The sequence below is a fragment of the Pseudophryne corroboree genome, chromosome 6 (assembly GCF_028390025.1).
Source record: "Pseudophryne corroboree isolate aPseCor3 chromosome 6, aPseCor3.hap2, whole genome shotgun sequence".
Classification (NCBI taxonomy): domain Eukaryota; kingdom Metazoa; phylum Chordata; class Amphibia; order Anura; family Myobatrachidae; genus Pseudophryne; species Pseudophryne corroboree.
The window spans coordinates 747,021,000-747,035,999 of NC_086449.1; the positions used below are offsets into that span (position 1 = coordinate 747,021,000).

The 15,000-nt window shown below is 47.3% G+C and overlaps 1 protein-coding gene across 7 annotated transcripts in view; it reads right to left on the reverse strand.

The window, feature by feature from the left end:
* Window positions 1-15,000, reverse strand: part of RNF213 (ring finger protein 213) — a 680,515-nt gene that overhangs the window by 141,813 nt on the left and 523,702 nt on the right. For all 7 annotated transcript variants that reach the window (XM_063928518.1, XM_063928521.1, XM_063928520.1 and 4 more), the window contains 2 exons: window positions 9,209-9,390; window positions 1,802-1,922 (listed from right to left, as the gene is read on the reverse strand). In XM_063928518.1, the coding sequence (XP_063784588.1) occupies window positions 1,802-1,922; window positions 9,209-9,390 (303 nt within the window). The remainder of the gene's footprint in view (window positions 1-1,801; window positions 1,923-9,208; window positions 9,391-15,000) is intronic.

A 15,000-nucleotide genomic window follows, 5' to 3' on the forward strand; every position in this document is an offset into this window, starting at 1 on the left:
ATGCTGCCCAGGGCGCCCCCCCCCCCCCGCAGTGCCTGTTATGTGTGTGGGAGCATGGCGCGCAGCGTTCCGTTCGCTGCACGGTACCTCAGAAAGCCGTCACTGGAGAAGAAGTCTTCTGTTCTTCTGCTACTCACCTGTCTTCTGACTTCTGGCTCTGTAAGGGGGTGACGGGCAGGCTGCGGGAGTGAGCATCTAGGCGTAACCAGCGATCAGCACCCTCAGGAGCTAATGGTGTCCTGTCAGCTAGAAGTAGAGCCATTGAACTCACTAGAAGTTGGTCATACTTCCCTCCCCTAAGTCCAACGAAGCAGGGAGACTGTTGCCAGCAGCCTCCCTGAAAATAAAAAACCTAACATAAGTCTTTTCAGAGAAACTCAGTAGAGCTTCCCTGTAGTGCGTCCAGTCTCACTGGGCACAATTCTAAAACTGGAGTCTGGAGGAGGGGCATAGAGGGAGGAGCCAGTTCACACCCTTTGAAAGTCTTAAAGTGCCCATGTCTCCTGCGGATCCCGTCTATACCCCATGGTTCTAAATGTGACCCCAGCATCCTCTAGGACGTATGAGAAAAGTGATGAAACTAGACTTAGGGGGTGAGTTGGACAACAGCTGCTGTACTGCACATGAGCTTCATGAACTAGCGCCAGTATTTTCTCCTCCATTTGCTCTTCCACAGCTGGATCAGGGACATACATGTGCAGTAAGGGCGTGCAGACACACAGTAACATGTTCCTTACAAGTGTAACTCCTTTGTATACACAAGGTGGCTGCAGCCTTTGATGATGGCTGCATGTGGGATCTAAGTGCAGATCCCAAAATGGTGCAGGTATCTTAGGGTCCATATAACTTTAAATACAGACATTAAAAAGCGTGTAAACTCATATCAACAGACTGTATGCAAATGGCAACCTTTACCTTCAACACTTTCACCACGCCCAGAATGAGACACCATCTAACTACTGTATTAGCACAATGGGAAATATTTTGGATGAAATATACTAAAACATAAACATAACACACACTATTATATATATATATATATACATACACACACAGACAAGGGTGGTTCAATAAGTAAGGTAACAAGATGTGTGTAACGTTCTCTATTTCCTGTCAGGCCAGAGCAGGTAGATGAATGTCAGCTGCTGATGTGCCCTTTAGACACAGAAATCTAATCACACTACGCACAACAATGTGTGACTAATGTTTCTGCCAGCCACGCAATTTTACACCTGATGTTGGGACAGCATGACTGATATGAGGCGCAGTGTGGGAAAGCCGTGGTTTGCCTGATCTGGCCTGGTGGGAAAATAGAATGAAAAAAAGAATATTACACACGTGAGAAATCTTGTTACCGTACTGTGGCACTCATTCTGAGTTGTTCGCTCGCTAGCAGCTTTTAGCAGCATTAAAAACGCTAGGCCGCCGCTGTCTGGGAGTGTATCTTAGCTTAGCAGAATTGCGAACGAAAGATTAGCAGAATTGCTACTAAATAATTCTTTGCAGTTTCTGAGTAGCTCCAGACCTACTCACGAATTGTGATCAGCTCAGTCAGTTTAGTTCCTGGTTTGACGTCACAAACACGCCCTGCGTTCGGCCAGCCACTCCCCAATTTCCCCAGACACTCCCGCGTTTTTCCCAGACATGCCTGCGTTTTTTTGCAAACGCCGGGAAGACGCTGAGTTGCCGCCCAGAAAGGCCCCTTTCCTGTCAATCATTTACCGCTTTGGTGAGTGCTGAACTTTCTGTTTGTATATATATATATTTTTTATTTTTATTTTATTATTTTGTTTTTTTTTACCCGTCCAAGGAAGAATGTGTGGTCCCTTATCAGTTTCTGCATCTGTAAATCCTGAATGTACTCGTCCACAAGCAGATGTTCCGTAAACAGGGTCATAGAAAACACACAATTCCAGTGTGATCTGTGGTGATAAGAAAATAGGAGTGATTGGCTAGATTGGCTACATTTCTGAGTCTGTACAGTCTTCGTTGATACCTACAAATAGGGCATGTTTTCTACATTATAGCACAGCAGAGGTAGGAAACATGCATCAATCTTGAAAGCACTACTATAGTCCTATACAGTTCTGGTGACTTGGAATAAACGGGTCTATTTACTAAGCCTTGGATGGAGATAAAGTCGCTGGAGATAAAGTACCAGCCAATCAGCTCCTAACTGCTATGCCACAGGCTGGGTTTGAAAAATGACAGTTAGGAGCCGATTGGCTGCTACTTTAATTCTGTCCAGTTTATCTCCATCCAAGGCTTAGTACATAGACTCCTTAGTACCACTGACTGTAGTGCATGGAGATCTGGAACACTATATATAAAAGAGGGCACTTAATTGTACAGGTGTCATGGCATCCAATCAAATTCTATGATTTTGTCTTACACTGTACTATCAGGCTCTCCAGTTGCCCATGCATAATGTATTGGATGTTGGTACAGCTGTGCCTTGCTAGACTATTGTTTGGTCACAAAAGAAAATGCGATATCTGGAAATACCACAAAAGCATTTCCAATTAGGATTTCTGTTTAAGTATAACTACAGATTTGTCCACTTGTACATCCTTGCTGCAGTCCCGCTAAACAGTCATTCTAGTGACGCCATGCCATCTTAGTCACAAACTAATGCACAAGCTGATCCTGCTGATTAAAATGATATGCAGCATGCCTATATTCTGTGTGTAATTGCAGCTGTATCTGCATCCAAAATACCATTTCCAGGAAGACTAAAAAAGTGCACAAAACGACTCTTGGCGCTACAGAGTCACACGGCACTCACACGTTATGTGTAACGCAACTTGAAGCGCACGGAACAAAGATGTAACAGGACAAGAGGACACATCTGTGGTATAATGTGGGACAGTTTGTGAGAGATCGATCAGCAGTAGTTACTACAGGGACGGAGAGGTCATTGGGCTTCGACATCAAAAAGATAAAACTGTTGATGTTAATCCAGCCCAAAGGAACGAAAGAGTGAGAGAAAATATAGGATTTTAATACCTACCGGTAAATCCTTTTCTCTTAGTCCGTAGAGGATGCTGGGGATGCTTCAAGAACCATGGGGTATAGACGGGATCCGCAGGAGACATGGGCACACTATAAGACTTTGAATGGGTGTGAACTGGCTCCTCCTTCTATGCCCCTCCTCCAGACTCCAGTTATAGGAACTGTGCCCAGGGATTACGGACAATTTCGAGGAAAAGGATTTATTTAATTATTTTAAACCAAGGTGAGATACATACCAGCTCACACCTCCAACACGCCGTACAACATGGCATTCAACAGCAACGCATGCAACGGCATGACCAACAGCAGTCACAGATTTGACTGAACTCAACGCAACATGGGCGTAACTATAACCAAACCGCAGAAATAGCCCGCACTGGGACGGACGCCCAGCATCCTCTACGGGCTAAGAGAAAAGGATTTACCGGTAGGTATTAAAATCCTATTTTCTCATAGATCCTAGAGGATGCTGGGGATGCTTCAAGAACCATGGGGTTTATACCAAAGCTCTAGAACGGGCGGGAGAGTGCGGATGACTCTGCAGCACCGATTGACCAAACAAGAGGTGCTCAGCCAGGGTATCAAACTTGTAAAACTTCGCAAAGGTGTTTGATCCCGACCAAGTAGCAGCTCGGCAAAGTTGTAAGGACGAGACTCCCCGGGAAGCCGCCCAGGATGATCCCACCTTTCTGGTAGAATGGGCTTTCACCGATTTTGGTGACGGCACTCCTGCCGTAGAATGAGCCTGCTGAATCTTATTACAAATCCAGCACGCAATAGTCTGCTTAGAAGCAGGAGCCCCAATCTTGTTGGGAGCCCACAGGACAAACAGAGCCGCTGTTTTCCTAATCTACGCCGTTCTGGCGACATAGATCTTCAAAGCTCTGACCACATCAAGAGACTTTGACTCCGCCAAGGCCTCAGTAGCCACTGGCACCACAATAGGCTGGTTTACGTGAAAAGATGAAACCACTTTTGGCAGAAATTGTTGACGAGTTCTCAACTCTACTCTATCCGCATGGAAAATCAAATAGGGGCTTTTGTGAGACAAAACCGCCAATTCAGACACTCGCCTTGCTGACGCCAAGGCCAACAACATGACCACCTTCCAAGTAAGGAATTTTAACTCAACCTTTCGCAAAGCTTCAAACCAATGTGATTGCAAAAATTGCAACACCACATTAAGATCCCACGGTGCCACAGGAGGCACAAACGGAGGTTGAATGTGCAGCACGCCTTTTACGAAGGTCTGAACTTCTGGAAAAGAAGTCAATTCTTTCTGAAAAAAGAACGACAAGGCCGAAATCTGTACCTTAATAGAGCCTAACTTTAGGCCCGCATCCACACCTGCTTGTAGGAAATGGAGCAAAACGCCCCAGGTGAAATTCTTTCGTAGGAGCCTACTTGGATTCACACCAAGACACATATTTCCTCCAAATACGGTGGTAATGCTTTGCCGTTACTTCTTTTCTATCCTGAAGAAGTGTGGGAATGACTTCACTGGGAATACCCTTTCGTGCTAGGATTTGACGTTCAACTGCCACGCCGTCAAACGCAGCCGCTGTAAGTCCTGATACACGCACGGCCCCTGTTGTAACAGGTCCTCCCGAAGAGGAAGAGGCCAGGGATCTTCTATGAGCAACTCCTGAAGATCTGGATACCAGGCCCTTTTTGGCCAATCCGGAACAATGAGGATCGCCTGAACCCTTGTTCTTCTTATAAGTTTTATCACCTTTGGAATGAGTGGAAGTGGAGGGAACACATATACCGACGGAAACACCCACGGTGTCACTAGGGCGTCCACCGCTATCGCTTGAGGGTCCCTTGACCTGGAACAATATCTCTGAAGTTTCTTGTTATGTCCACTTGAGGAACTCCCCAATGACTTGTCACTTCTGCAAAGACCTCTTGATGAAGACCCCACTATCCTGGATGGAGATCGTGTCTGCTGAGGAAGTCTGCTTCCCAGTTGTCCACTCCTGGAATGAAGACTGCTGACAGAGCGCTGGCATGTCTTTCCGCCCAGTGAAGAATCTTCGTGGCCTCGGCCATCGCCGCTCTGCTCCTAGTTCCGCCTTGGCGGTTTATGTACGCCACTGCTGTCACGTTGTCTGACTGAATCAAGACAGGCAGACCTCGAAGAAGATGTTCTGCTTGCAGTATGCCATTGTAAATGGCTCTTAATTCCAGAATGTTTATGTGTAGACAAGCTTCTTGGCTCGACCACTTTCCCTGAAAGTTTCTTCCCTGTGTGACTGCTCCCCAGCCTTGGAGGCTTGCATCTGTGGTCACCAGGATCCAATCCTGAATCCCGAACCTGCGTCCCTCCAGAAGGTGAGAACTGTGCAGCCACCACAGAAGGGAGATTCTGGTCCTGGGAGATATAATTATTTTCCGATGCATGTCCAGGTGAGACCCGGACCACTGGTCCAACAGATTCCACTGAAACACCCTGGCATGGAACCTGCCATACGGAATGGCCTCGTAGGCCGCCACCATCTTCCCCAGCAACCGAGTGCATTGAAGAACTGACACTTTTGCTGGTTTCAGAATCTGTTTTACCATGTTCTGTATTTCCAGAGCTTTTTCCACTGGAAGAAAAACTCTCTGCAATTCTGTGTCCAGGACCATACCCAGGAACGACAGCCGTGTCGTTGGATCCAACTATGTGTGTCTTCAACAATTGCTCCTTGGACCTCGCCTTTATGAGGAGATCGTCCAAGTACGGGATAACTGTGATTCCCTGCTTGCGCAGGAGAACCATCATTTCCGCCATTACTTTGGTGAAAATACTCGGAGCCGTGGACAGACCAAACGGCAACGTCTGAAATTGGTAATGACAATCCTGTACAGCAAATCTCAGGTAAGCCTGATGTGGAGGATATATGGGGACATGCAAGTAGGCATCCTTTATGTCGACCGATACCATAAAATCCACCTCTTCCAGATTGGAGATCACTGCACGGAGAGATTCCATCTTGAACTTGAATTTTTTTTAGAAAGAAATTGAGGGATTTTAGGTTCAGAATCGGTCTGACTGAGCCATCCGGCTTCGGGACAACGAACAGGCTCGAATAAAAACCTTCCCCCTGTTGTGATGGGGGCACCGTGACAATTACTTGATTTTGACACAACTTTAGTATCGCCGCGCTTACTATTTCCCTTTCTAGAAGAGAAGCTGGCAAGGCCGATTTGAAAAGTCGGTGAGGGGGCACGTCTTGAAACTCTAACTTGTACCCTTGGTTTACTATGTCTACTATCCAAGGATCCAGATCCGAGTGCACCCAGACCTGACTGAAGAGATGGAGACGTGCCGCCACCGGTGCGGACTCCCGCAGAGGAGCCCCAGCGTCATGCGGTGGATTTCGTAGAAGCCGGATAGGACTTCTGCTCTTGGGAACTTGCCACAGCCTGTGACCTTTTTCCCCTTCCTCTCCCCTCGCAGCAAGGAAGGAGGACCCACAACCTTTTTTGAATATAGTGGGCCGAAAGGACTGCATCTGATAGTGAGGAGATTTCTTCTGCTGTGCAGGAACATAAGGTAAAAATGAAGACTTACCCGCGGTGGCCGTAGACACCAGGTCAGTGAGGCCGTCACCAAACAAGACCTTACCGTTAAACGGTAGAGACTCTATCGCCTTAGAGTCAGCATCAGCATTCCATTGATGAATCCACAATGCTCTCCTTGCCGAGACTGCCATGGCATTGGCCCTTAATCCCAAAAGGCCAATATCCCTTACAGCTTCTTTTAAATATGCTGCAGCGTCCCTGATGTGACCCAAAGTCAAAAGCACACTATCCCTGTCTAGGGTATCTACCTCAGATGAGAAGTTATCTGCCCACTTTTCAATAGCGCTACTCACCCATGCCGAAGCAACGGCAGGCCTGAGTAGCGACCCTGTAGCGACATAAATGGATTTTAGGGTATTTTCCTGCTTACGATCCACAGAATCCTTTAGGGCTGCCGTGTCAGGGGACGGAAGCGCCACCTTTTTGGATAGACGCGATAAAGCTTTGTCTACCGTGGGGATTGACTCCCACCTTTCCCTGTCCTCAGAGGGGAACGGATATGCCACTGGAATTCTTTTGGGAACATGTATCTTTTTGTCAGGATTTTCCCAAGCCTTTTCAAAAAGTGCGTTCAGTTCATGAGAGGGAGGAAACGTTACCTCAGGTTTCTTTCCTTTAAACATACAGACCCTAGTATCAGGAAAAGCAGGGTCCTCAGTGATATGTAATACGTCTTTTATCGCCACAATCATGTACTGAATACTCTTAGCCAGTTTTGGATGTAATCTGGCATCACTATAGTCGACACTGGAATCAGAGTCTGTGTCGGTATCTGTATCTGCTATCTGGGTAAGTGCACGTTTCTGTGACCCCGAAGGGGTCTGGGCCTGTGGCAAAGCATCTTCTATGGATTTCCTCCATGTCTGGTTCTTAGACTCAGATTTATCAAATCTTTTAGTCAACTTAGTCACATTTGCGTTTAAAACACTCAACATATTCACCCAATCATTCGTCGGCGGTGCCGACACGGTCACTCTCACAGTATTTTCTGTCCCCACTCCAGCCTCCTCCTGGGAAGAGCATTCAGCCTCAGACACCCACAACCACACTGGGGCTATAGGGGACAGACCCACAATAAAGCCTGCAAGAGAGACACAGAAAGAGTTCTGCCAGCTCACACCCAGCGCCTATCCCGGTACTGAAGCAAGTAACAAGACTGCCCAGACCTGTTAGCGCTTTTACTATATATATATATATATATATATATATATATATATATATATATATATATATATATATATAATTTAGCACCAATTACTGCGCGGTACCTCAAACGCTGTCTTCTGCCGTCACTGAAGTCTTCTGATCTTCTCATACTCATCCGGCTTCTGTCTTCTGGCTCTGTGAGGGGGGTGACGGCGCGGCTCCTGGAACAAGCAGCTAGGCGTACCAAGTGATCGAACCCCCTGGAGCTAATGGTGTCCAGTAGCCTAAGAAGCAGAGCCCTTGAACTCGGAAGAAGTAGGTCTGCTTCTCTCCCCTCAGTCCCACGGTGCAGGGAGCCTGTAGCCAGCAGGTCTCCCTGAAAATAACAAACCTAATAAAAGTCTTTTTCTGAGAAACTTTGGAGAGCTCCTCAGTGTGCATCCAGTCTCACTGGGCACAGAATCTAACTGGAGTCTGGAGGAGGGGCATAGAGGGAGGAGCCAGTTCACTCCCATTCAGTCTTAGAGTGTGCCCATGTCTCCTGCTGATCCTGTCTATACCCCATGGTTCTTGAAGCATCCCCAGCATCCTCTAGGACGTATGAGAAAGTAATTAGAGATGAGCGGGTTCGGTCTTACTCAGATTTACCCGAATCACCTTATTGGCTCACGGACGTCACGTGTTTTGGTGAGCCAATAAGAACCAGGAAAAAAGAACTTGCGATAATTCTGGCGTTAAGAACCAAGTAAATCCAAACCCGCTCATCTCTACTATAAATTAGACAAGTAAAAACTAAAAATAGAAGTCTTAGCAAAGAGGGTTGCTCACGCTATCACTTCTGAGACATACAGCAGACTGGTTCTAAAATGTATTATTTTTTTTTTTTAAATTCAATATTTTTTATTGAGATTTTCAATTTTGCTTTAACATTTCACACAAACAACACACAAACACTATCCACACTCAACATGTGCGGAAATAACATTACATGTATGCAGTCTAAAGTATACTTAGTAATATAAGCGCCCATCCAGTATATATTCACATAGCAACAGTGTCTTATCCCACACACTTTAAACATAGCCGTTTTCTTAAGCTTCTAAAATGTATTATTTTACAATAAAAGATAATGGAGGGTTTCCTATTAGACCCGATAATTTTTCTTACAAAAAAAATGTTTAATATCACGATTTTAGCCCAATGGTCATTATCAGGCTATCCAATTATAGTCTGGCTTTTTTGTGAGAAGAAATTACCCTCTATCGGCCGATAACACAAGGAATCCGTGATATGTATCCAGACCCATGCCTTATCGCGGGTCTGAGTCCTGCTTATCGCGCATAAACCCCATAAGTACCAACTATTGGGGCTAACTGGATAGCTCCGTGGGAGTCCATTAACAGTGGTAATTTACTGCGCTTAATAGAATATCTTCCAATGTATTTTTCTTCAAATAAACAACAACAAAAAAACAATGCACCTGATTTGGCTAATGCCGGGTTTGCACCAAGAACTGTAGCCCTGCAAGTATTCTTCTGAACATATCAGCTCAATTGGCGTCTGTATGTTTTTAACTTGGCGCATCCAGGTCTGTGGGTTAAGATCCTGCACAGTTTCTTTCAATGTTTCTAGACAAGCGATGGCAGCAAAGACATCAAGAGCCTAAGAATAAAAGAAGACAAAGCGCTAATCTCCAAGTGCAAAGCCAAGTACACATTTACAGCATGAAACATTTTGTACCTTATGAAATATATTCTATTTACAGATGGAGCCCTCCTCATCTTGGCCTTTAATAAGATTAATTGAGCCAGGGCAGTCAGATTTAATCCCTGCTGTACTGTTCTCTGTGTATTGTATTGCATCTGAGAACAATAGATGAAAGGTTTATGCTAATGGAGGTAATTCCGAGTTGTTCGCTCGCTAGCTCTTTTTAGCAGCCGTGAAAACGCTATGCCGCCACCCACTGGGAGTGTATTTTAGCTTAGCAGAAGTGCGAACGAAAGGATCGCAGAGCGACTCCCCCCAAAAATTGTGCAGTTTCAGAGTAGCTCCAGACCTACTCAGCGCTTGCGATCACTTCAGACCGTTCAGTTCCTGATTTGACGTCACAAACACGCCCTGCGTCCGCCCAGCCACGCCTGCATTTTTCCTGGCACGTCTGCGTTTTTCCGAACACTCCTTGAAAACGGTCAGTTGACACCCAGAAACGCCCCTTTCCTGTCAATCACTCTGCGGCCAGCAGTGCGACTGAAAAGCATCGCTAGACCTTGTGTGAAACTACATCGGTCGTTGTGAAAGTACGTCGCGCGTGTGCATTGCACCGCATGCGCAGAAGTGCCGTTTTTTTGCATCATCGCTGCGCAGCGAACATTTTCAACTAGCGATCAACTCGGAATGATCCCCTATAAACCATGGTGCACCTAGGTGCAGCAGAGAAGCCAAGATGAGTGTGGCTCCATCTGTACTAATATCTAAGTAAATAAAAAATGTATCAGCGAATTAGGAGGTGGGCGCAGGTGCGGCCGTGGTTATATATTTTAGCGATCGCCCTTCTGCAAACCTATGCAAATGCTGCTTTCCTGGTGTACAGCTGTGTATATGACTGTGTAAGGAGTGATTCGCACACTTTCAACCTCCACCTGACACGGTTATATCACCTGGTGCGTCATAAGACACCATCATCGGTCGCACCATCGAGAGCTGCAATAACCTTATGGCAGGTGCATGTTTACCCTCAGAGTAAGGCCTCCAAAGAGAATGACTGAGTGTCTTTGCAAGCAAACACTTCAGCAACACACCCACAACATGGACCATCACTGTGCGTCTGTTTAGCCACTTCAACGCCAAGGAACGCCCAGCACTTTACCGTACATCTCAGTCGCAACAGCGCCTTTTCTGCATACACTGTGTAACGCATGCGCTGTAGGAGTTGTCAGGGATTTCCATGCATACGCAGTAGCCAACAATGGCTCAACTTTGTAATCATAGGCATTGTGTATTGCTCTTATTCCGGCCCTTAGGCTGGATTCAGTACTGAGAGAATATGTGCAAAGCACAGTCACAGGAGACAATGGAACCCCGTATTTGTGCAGGGTCATCAAACTCAAAAAGGAGATTTATAGACTTACCATAGTTAAATCTCTTTCTGCGAAGTACACTGGATTCCACAGGGAATACATCAGGGGTGTAGAGTTGGATCTTGATCCGAGGCACCAACAGGGCTAAAGCTTTGACTGTTCCCAGGATGCATTGCACCGCCTCCTCTATAACCCCGCCTCCAGGCACTGGAGCTCAGTTTCATTAACCAGTCCAATGCAGTAGCAGGTAAAAGAGACGGCAGATGTTAGTCACACAGAACCACGTTCTCATGACAGGAGAAGGGACCAGCGGCTAATGTCATACAAACCCAAAGAAGCCAAGTGCATCAGGGTGGGCACCCTGTGGAATCCAGTGTACCTTGCAGAAAGAGATTTAACTATGGTAAGTCTACCATAAATCTCCTTTTCAGCAGCGGAGTACACTGGGATTCCACAGGGAATACATCGAGGATGTCCTAAAGCAGTTCCTCAAGGGAGGGGACGCACCTTAGCGGGTGTGAGAACCCGGCGTCCAAAGGAAGCATCCTGGGAGGCGGAAGTATCAAAGGCATAGAACCTAATGAACGTGTTCACAGAGGACCACATAGCCGCCTTGCACAATTGTTCAGTGGATGCACAACGGCAGGCCGCCCAAAAAGGTCCAACAGAGAGTAGAATGGGCCTTGATAGCAGCAGGAGCAGGAAGACCAGCCTGTGCATAAGCTTGTGCAATCACCATTCTAATCCATCTGGCCAAGGTTTGCTTATTCACGTTTGTGAAAACCAAAAGTACAAAAAGGGAATCTGACCTCCTGATAGAGGCAGTCCTTTCCACATATATACGGAGAGCCCATACCACATACAAAGACCGCTCTTTGGAGGACAAGTCAGAAGAGAAAAAGGCCGGAACCACAATCTCTTGGTTAAGGTGAAAAGATGACAACACCTTAGGCAAATAAGCTGGGCGAGTCCTAAGAACCACCCAGTCACTATGAAATATCAGAAAGGGTGGACGGCAGTACAATGCGCCTAAGTCCGAAACCCTTCGAGCAGAGGCAATAGCCAGCAAAAAGGGGACCTTGGCAGTTAGCCATTTAAGATCCACTATCTCAAGAGGTTCAAATGGAGACTCTTGTAGGTCTTTCAGGACAACAGACAAATCCCATGGAGCCACAGGAGGGACATAGGGAGGTTGAATTCGCAATACGCCCTGAGTGAATTTATGAACGTCAGGAACAGACGCAATTTTCCGCTGAAACCACACCGACAAGGCAGATATGTGAACCTTGAGGGAGGCCAGACGAAGTCCTAAGTCCAGGCCTTGTTGCAAAAAAGCCAGAAGTCTGGAAGTACTAAACTTGGAAGCATCGTAATTCTTAGCAGCACACCAGGTGAAGTAAGAATTCCAAACCCTATAATAAATCCGCGCAGAAGCCAGTTTGCGGGCCTTCAACATAGTTTGGACAACCGCCTCAGAAAATCGTTTGGCTCTCAGGAGGGAAGCTTCAAGAGCCACACCGTCAAAGCCAGTCTGGCCAGGTCCGGGTAGACACAAGGACCCTGAACAAGGTGGTCTTGGCATTGAGGAAGTAGAAGAGGACGCTCTATCGACAGACTCTGCAGGTCTGAGAACCAATGCCGTCTGGGCCACGCTGGAGCGACTAGAAGTAGTATTCCTCCTTCTTGCTTGAACTTCCTTAGAACCCTGGGCAGGAGTGACACTGGGGGGAACACGTAGGGCAGCTGAAAGTTTCATGGAATTGACAGTGCATCCATGAACACTGCTTGAGGATCCCCTGTTCTTGATCCGAAGACCGGAACCTTGTGATTGTGTCGATACGCCATCAGGTCTACATCAGGTAGACCCCACTTGTCCACTGCGAGTTGAAAGACTTCCTGATGAAGACTCCACTCTCCGGCGTGCACATCCTGATGACTGAGGAAATCCGCTTCCCAGTTGAGGACTCCCGGAATCAACACTGCCGATGTTGCTGGCAGATGGCATTCCGCCCAACAAAGGATTTTTGACACTTCCATCATTGCCCTGCGGCTTTGAGTGCCGCCTTGATGATTTATGTATGCCACTGTGGTGGCGTTGTCTGATTGTACTTGAACAGGCCTGTTCTGTACCAGAGACAAGGCAAGTGTTTATGCATTGAACACTGCTCGCAATTCCAGAATGTTTATCGGGAGGAGAGATTCCTCCCTGGTCCACCGACCCTGGAGAGAGCGTTGCTCCAACACCGCGCCCCAACCTAGCAGACTGGCATCCGTCGTCAAAAGGACCCAGTTGGGGATCCAGAAGGGACTGCCCCTGCTCAACTGTTGGTCCTGTAGCCACCAGCTCAGTGACAGACGAACCTCCGGAGTCAAGGAGATCAATTGAGATCTGATCCAGTGAGGCTGGCCGTACCACTTGGAAAGGATTAACCTCTGTGGAAGGCGGGAATGAAATTGAGCGTACTCTACCATGTCGAAAGCAGACACCATGAGGCTTAGTACTTGCATCGCCGAGTGTATCGACACTCTTGGGCGAGAGAGGAAGTATCTGATCCTGTCCTGAAGTTTCAGGACTTTCTCCGGAGACAGAAACAGTCTTTGGCTGTGTGTGTCCAACAGTGCTCCCAGGTGCACCATGCTCCGAGCAGGGACCAGTGAGGACTTTTTCCAGTTGATGAGCCACCCGTGGGCTTGTAGGAATGCCCAGGTGACTGAGGAGAACATCTTCAGAGTTCGCCAGGATCAGCAAGTCGTACAGATACGGCAGGATCCTGATTCCCGAACAGCGGAGAAGGGCTGTCATCATGGCCATGGCCTTGGTGAAGATATGAGGGCCCGTAGCCAATCCAAATGGCAGAGCCTGGAATTGATAATGTAGGTTGTCAATAGCAAACCGCAGATATTTCTGATGCAAAATGGCAATAGGTATATGCAGGTAAGAATCCTGTATGTCCAGGGACACCATATAGTCCTCGGGTTCCATAGCCAGTACAATAGAGCACAGAGTTTCCATACGGAATTTGGACATTCTCACAAATTTGTTCAATGATTTGAAGTTGAGTATCAGCCGGAAGGACCCATTTGGCTTCGGAACTAGAAACAGGGTCGAATAGTATCCCCTGCCTCTCTGGGACAGAGGTACCAGCATCTACCACTCCCGTGTCCAGGAGGGATTGCACAACCAAGTGTAGAGTTTGCGCCTAGAATGGATCTGAAGGGACAACCGTTGAACAGAACTGGCGAGGGGGACGTTTCTTGAAAGACAATGGGTACCCGTTAGAGACAACTTCCTGCACCCAGGTGTCCGACCTGGGCGAACTGCAGAAGTCGGCCCCCCACCCTGGGGTCCCCCAGGGGGAGGCCCGCCCCGTCATGAAGCAGAATTGTCTTGTTTGGAAGCAGGCTGATGGGCGGCCCAGGATTGTTTAGGTTTGGACTTAGTGGTTTTGTAAGTACGAATCAGTCTCGGGTACGGCTGACCATTTGCTTTCCCTGGAGGTCGAAAGGAACAAAAAGTGGTACTCTTAGCCTTTGGAGCAGAAGGATTAGTACTTGGGAGAAACGCAGTCACAATCTTGTTCAGATCCTCCCCAAAAAGTATGTCTCACTTAAAAGGGAGCACCTCCAAGGTCTTTTTAGAGTCTAGGTCCATCTTCCAGGACCGTAACCACATAACACGACGAGCCAGGATAAACGTAGTAGACGCCTTGGCCGCCATAACACCTGCATCAGAGTCCGCCTCCTGAATATAGAGGGAGGCTGTGGTAATATAAGACAGATATTGTCTGGCAGTGTCAGAAAAATCCTGAGGCAGCTCCTCCTCCATTGCCTGAACCCATGCTTCAATGCCTTTCGCAGCCCAGGAGGCTTCCCTAGTTGGTCTATGTACAGCACCTGTAAGGGAGTAAATAGACTTCAGGCATCCCTCCACACGCTTATCCGTCGGTTCCTTCAGTGAGGTGACAGTGGTGACAGGCAGAGTAGATGACACCACAAGACAGGCGACATGAGAGTCCACCGGCGGTGGAGTTTCCCACTTGTTTCTCAACTCTGCAGGGATAGGATAACGACCCGGCATCCTTTTAGACAGGGAAAATGTATTTCCTGGAGACGACCATGATTCCTGGCGTATGTCAATTAAATGGTCAGAATGTGGTAAGACTACTTTAGTAACCTTCTGACGTTTGAACTTATC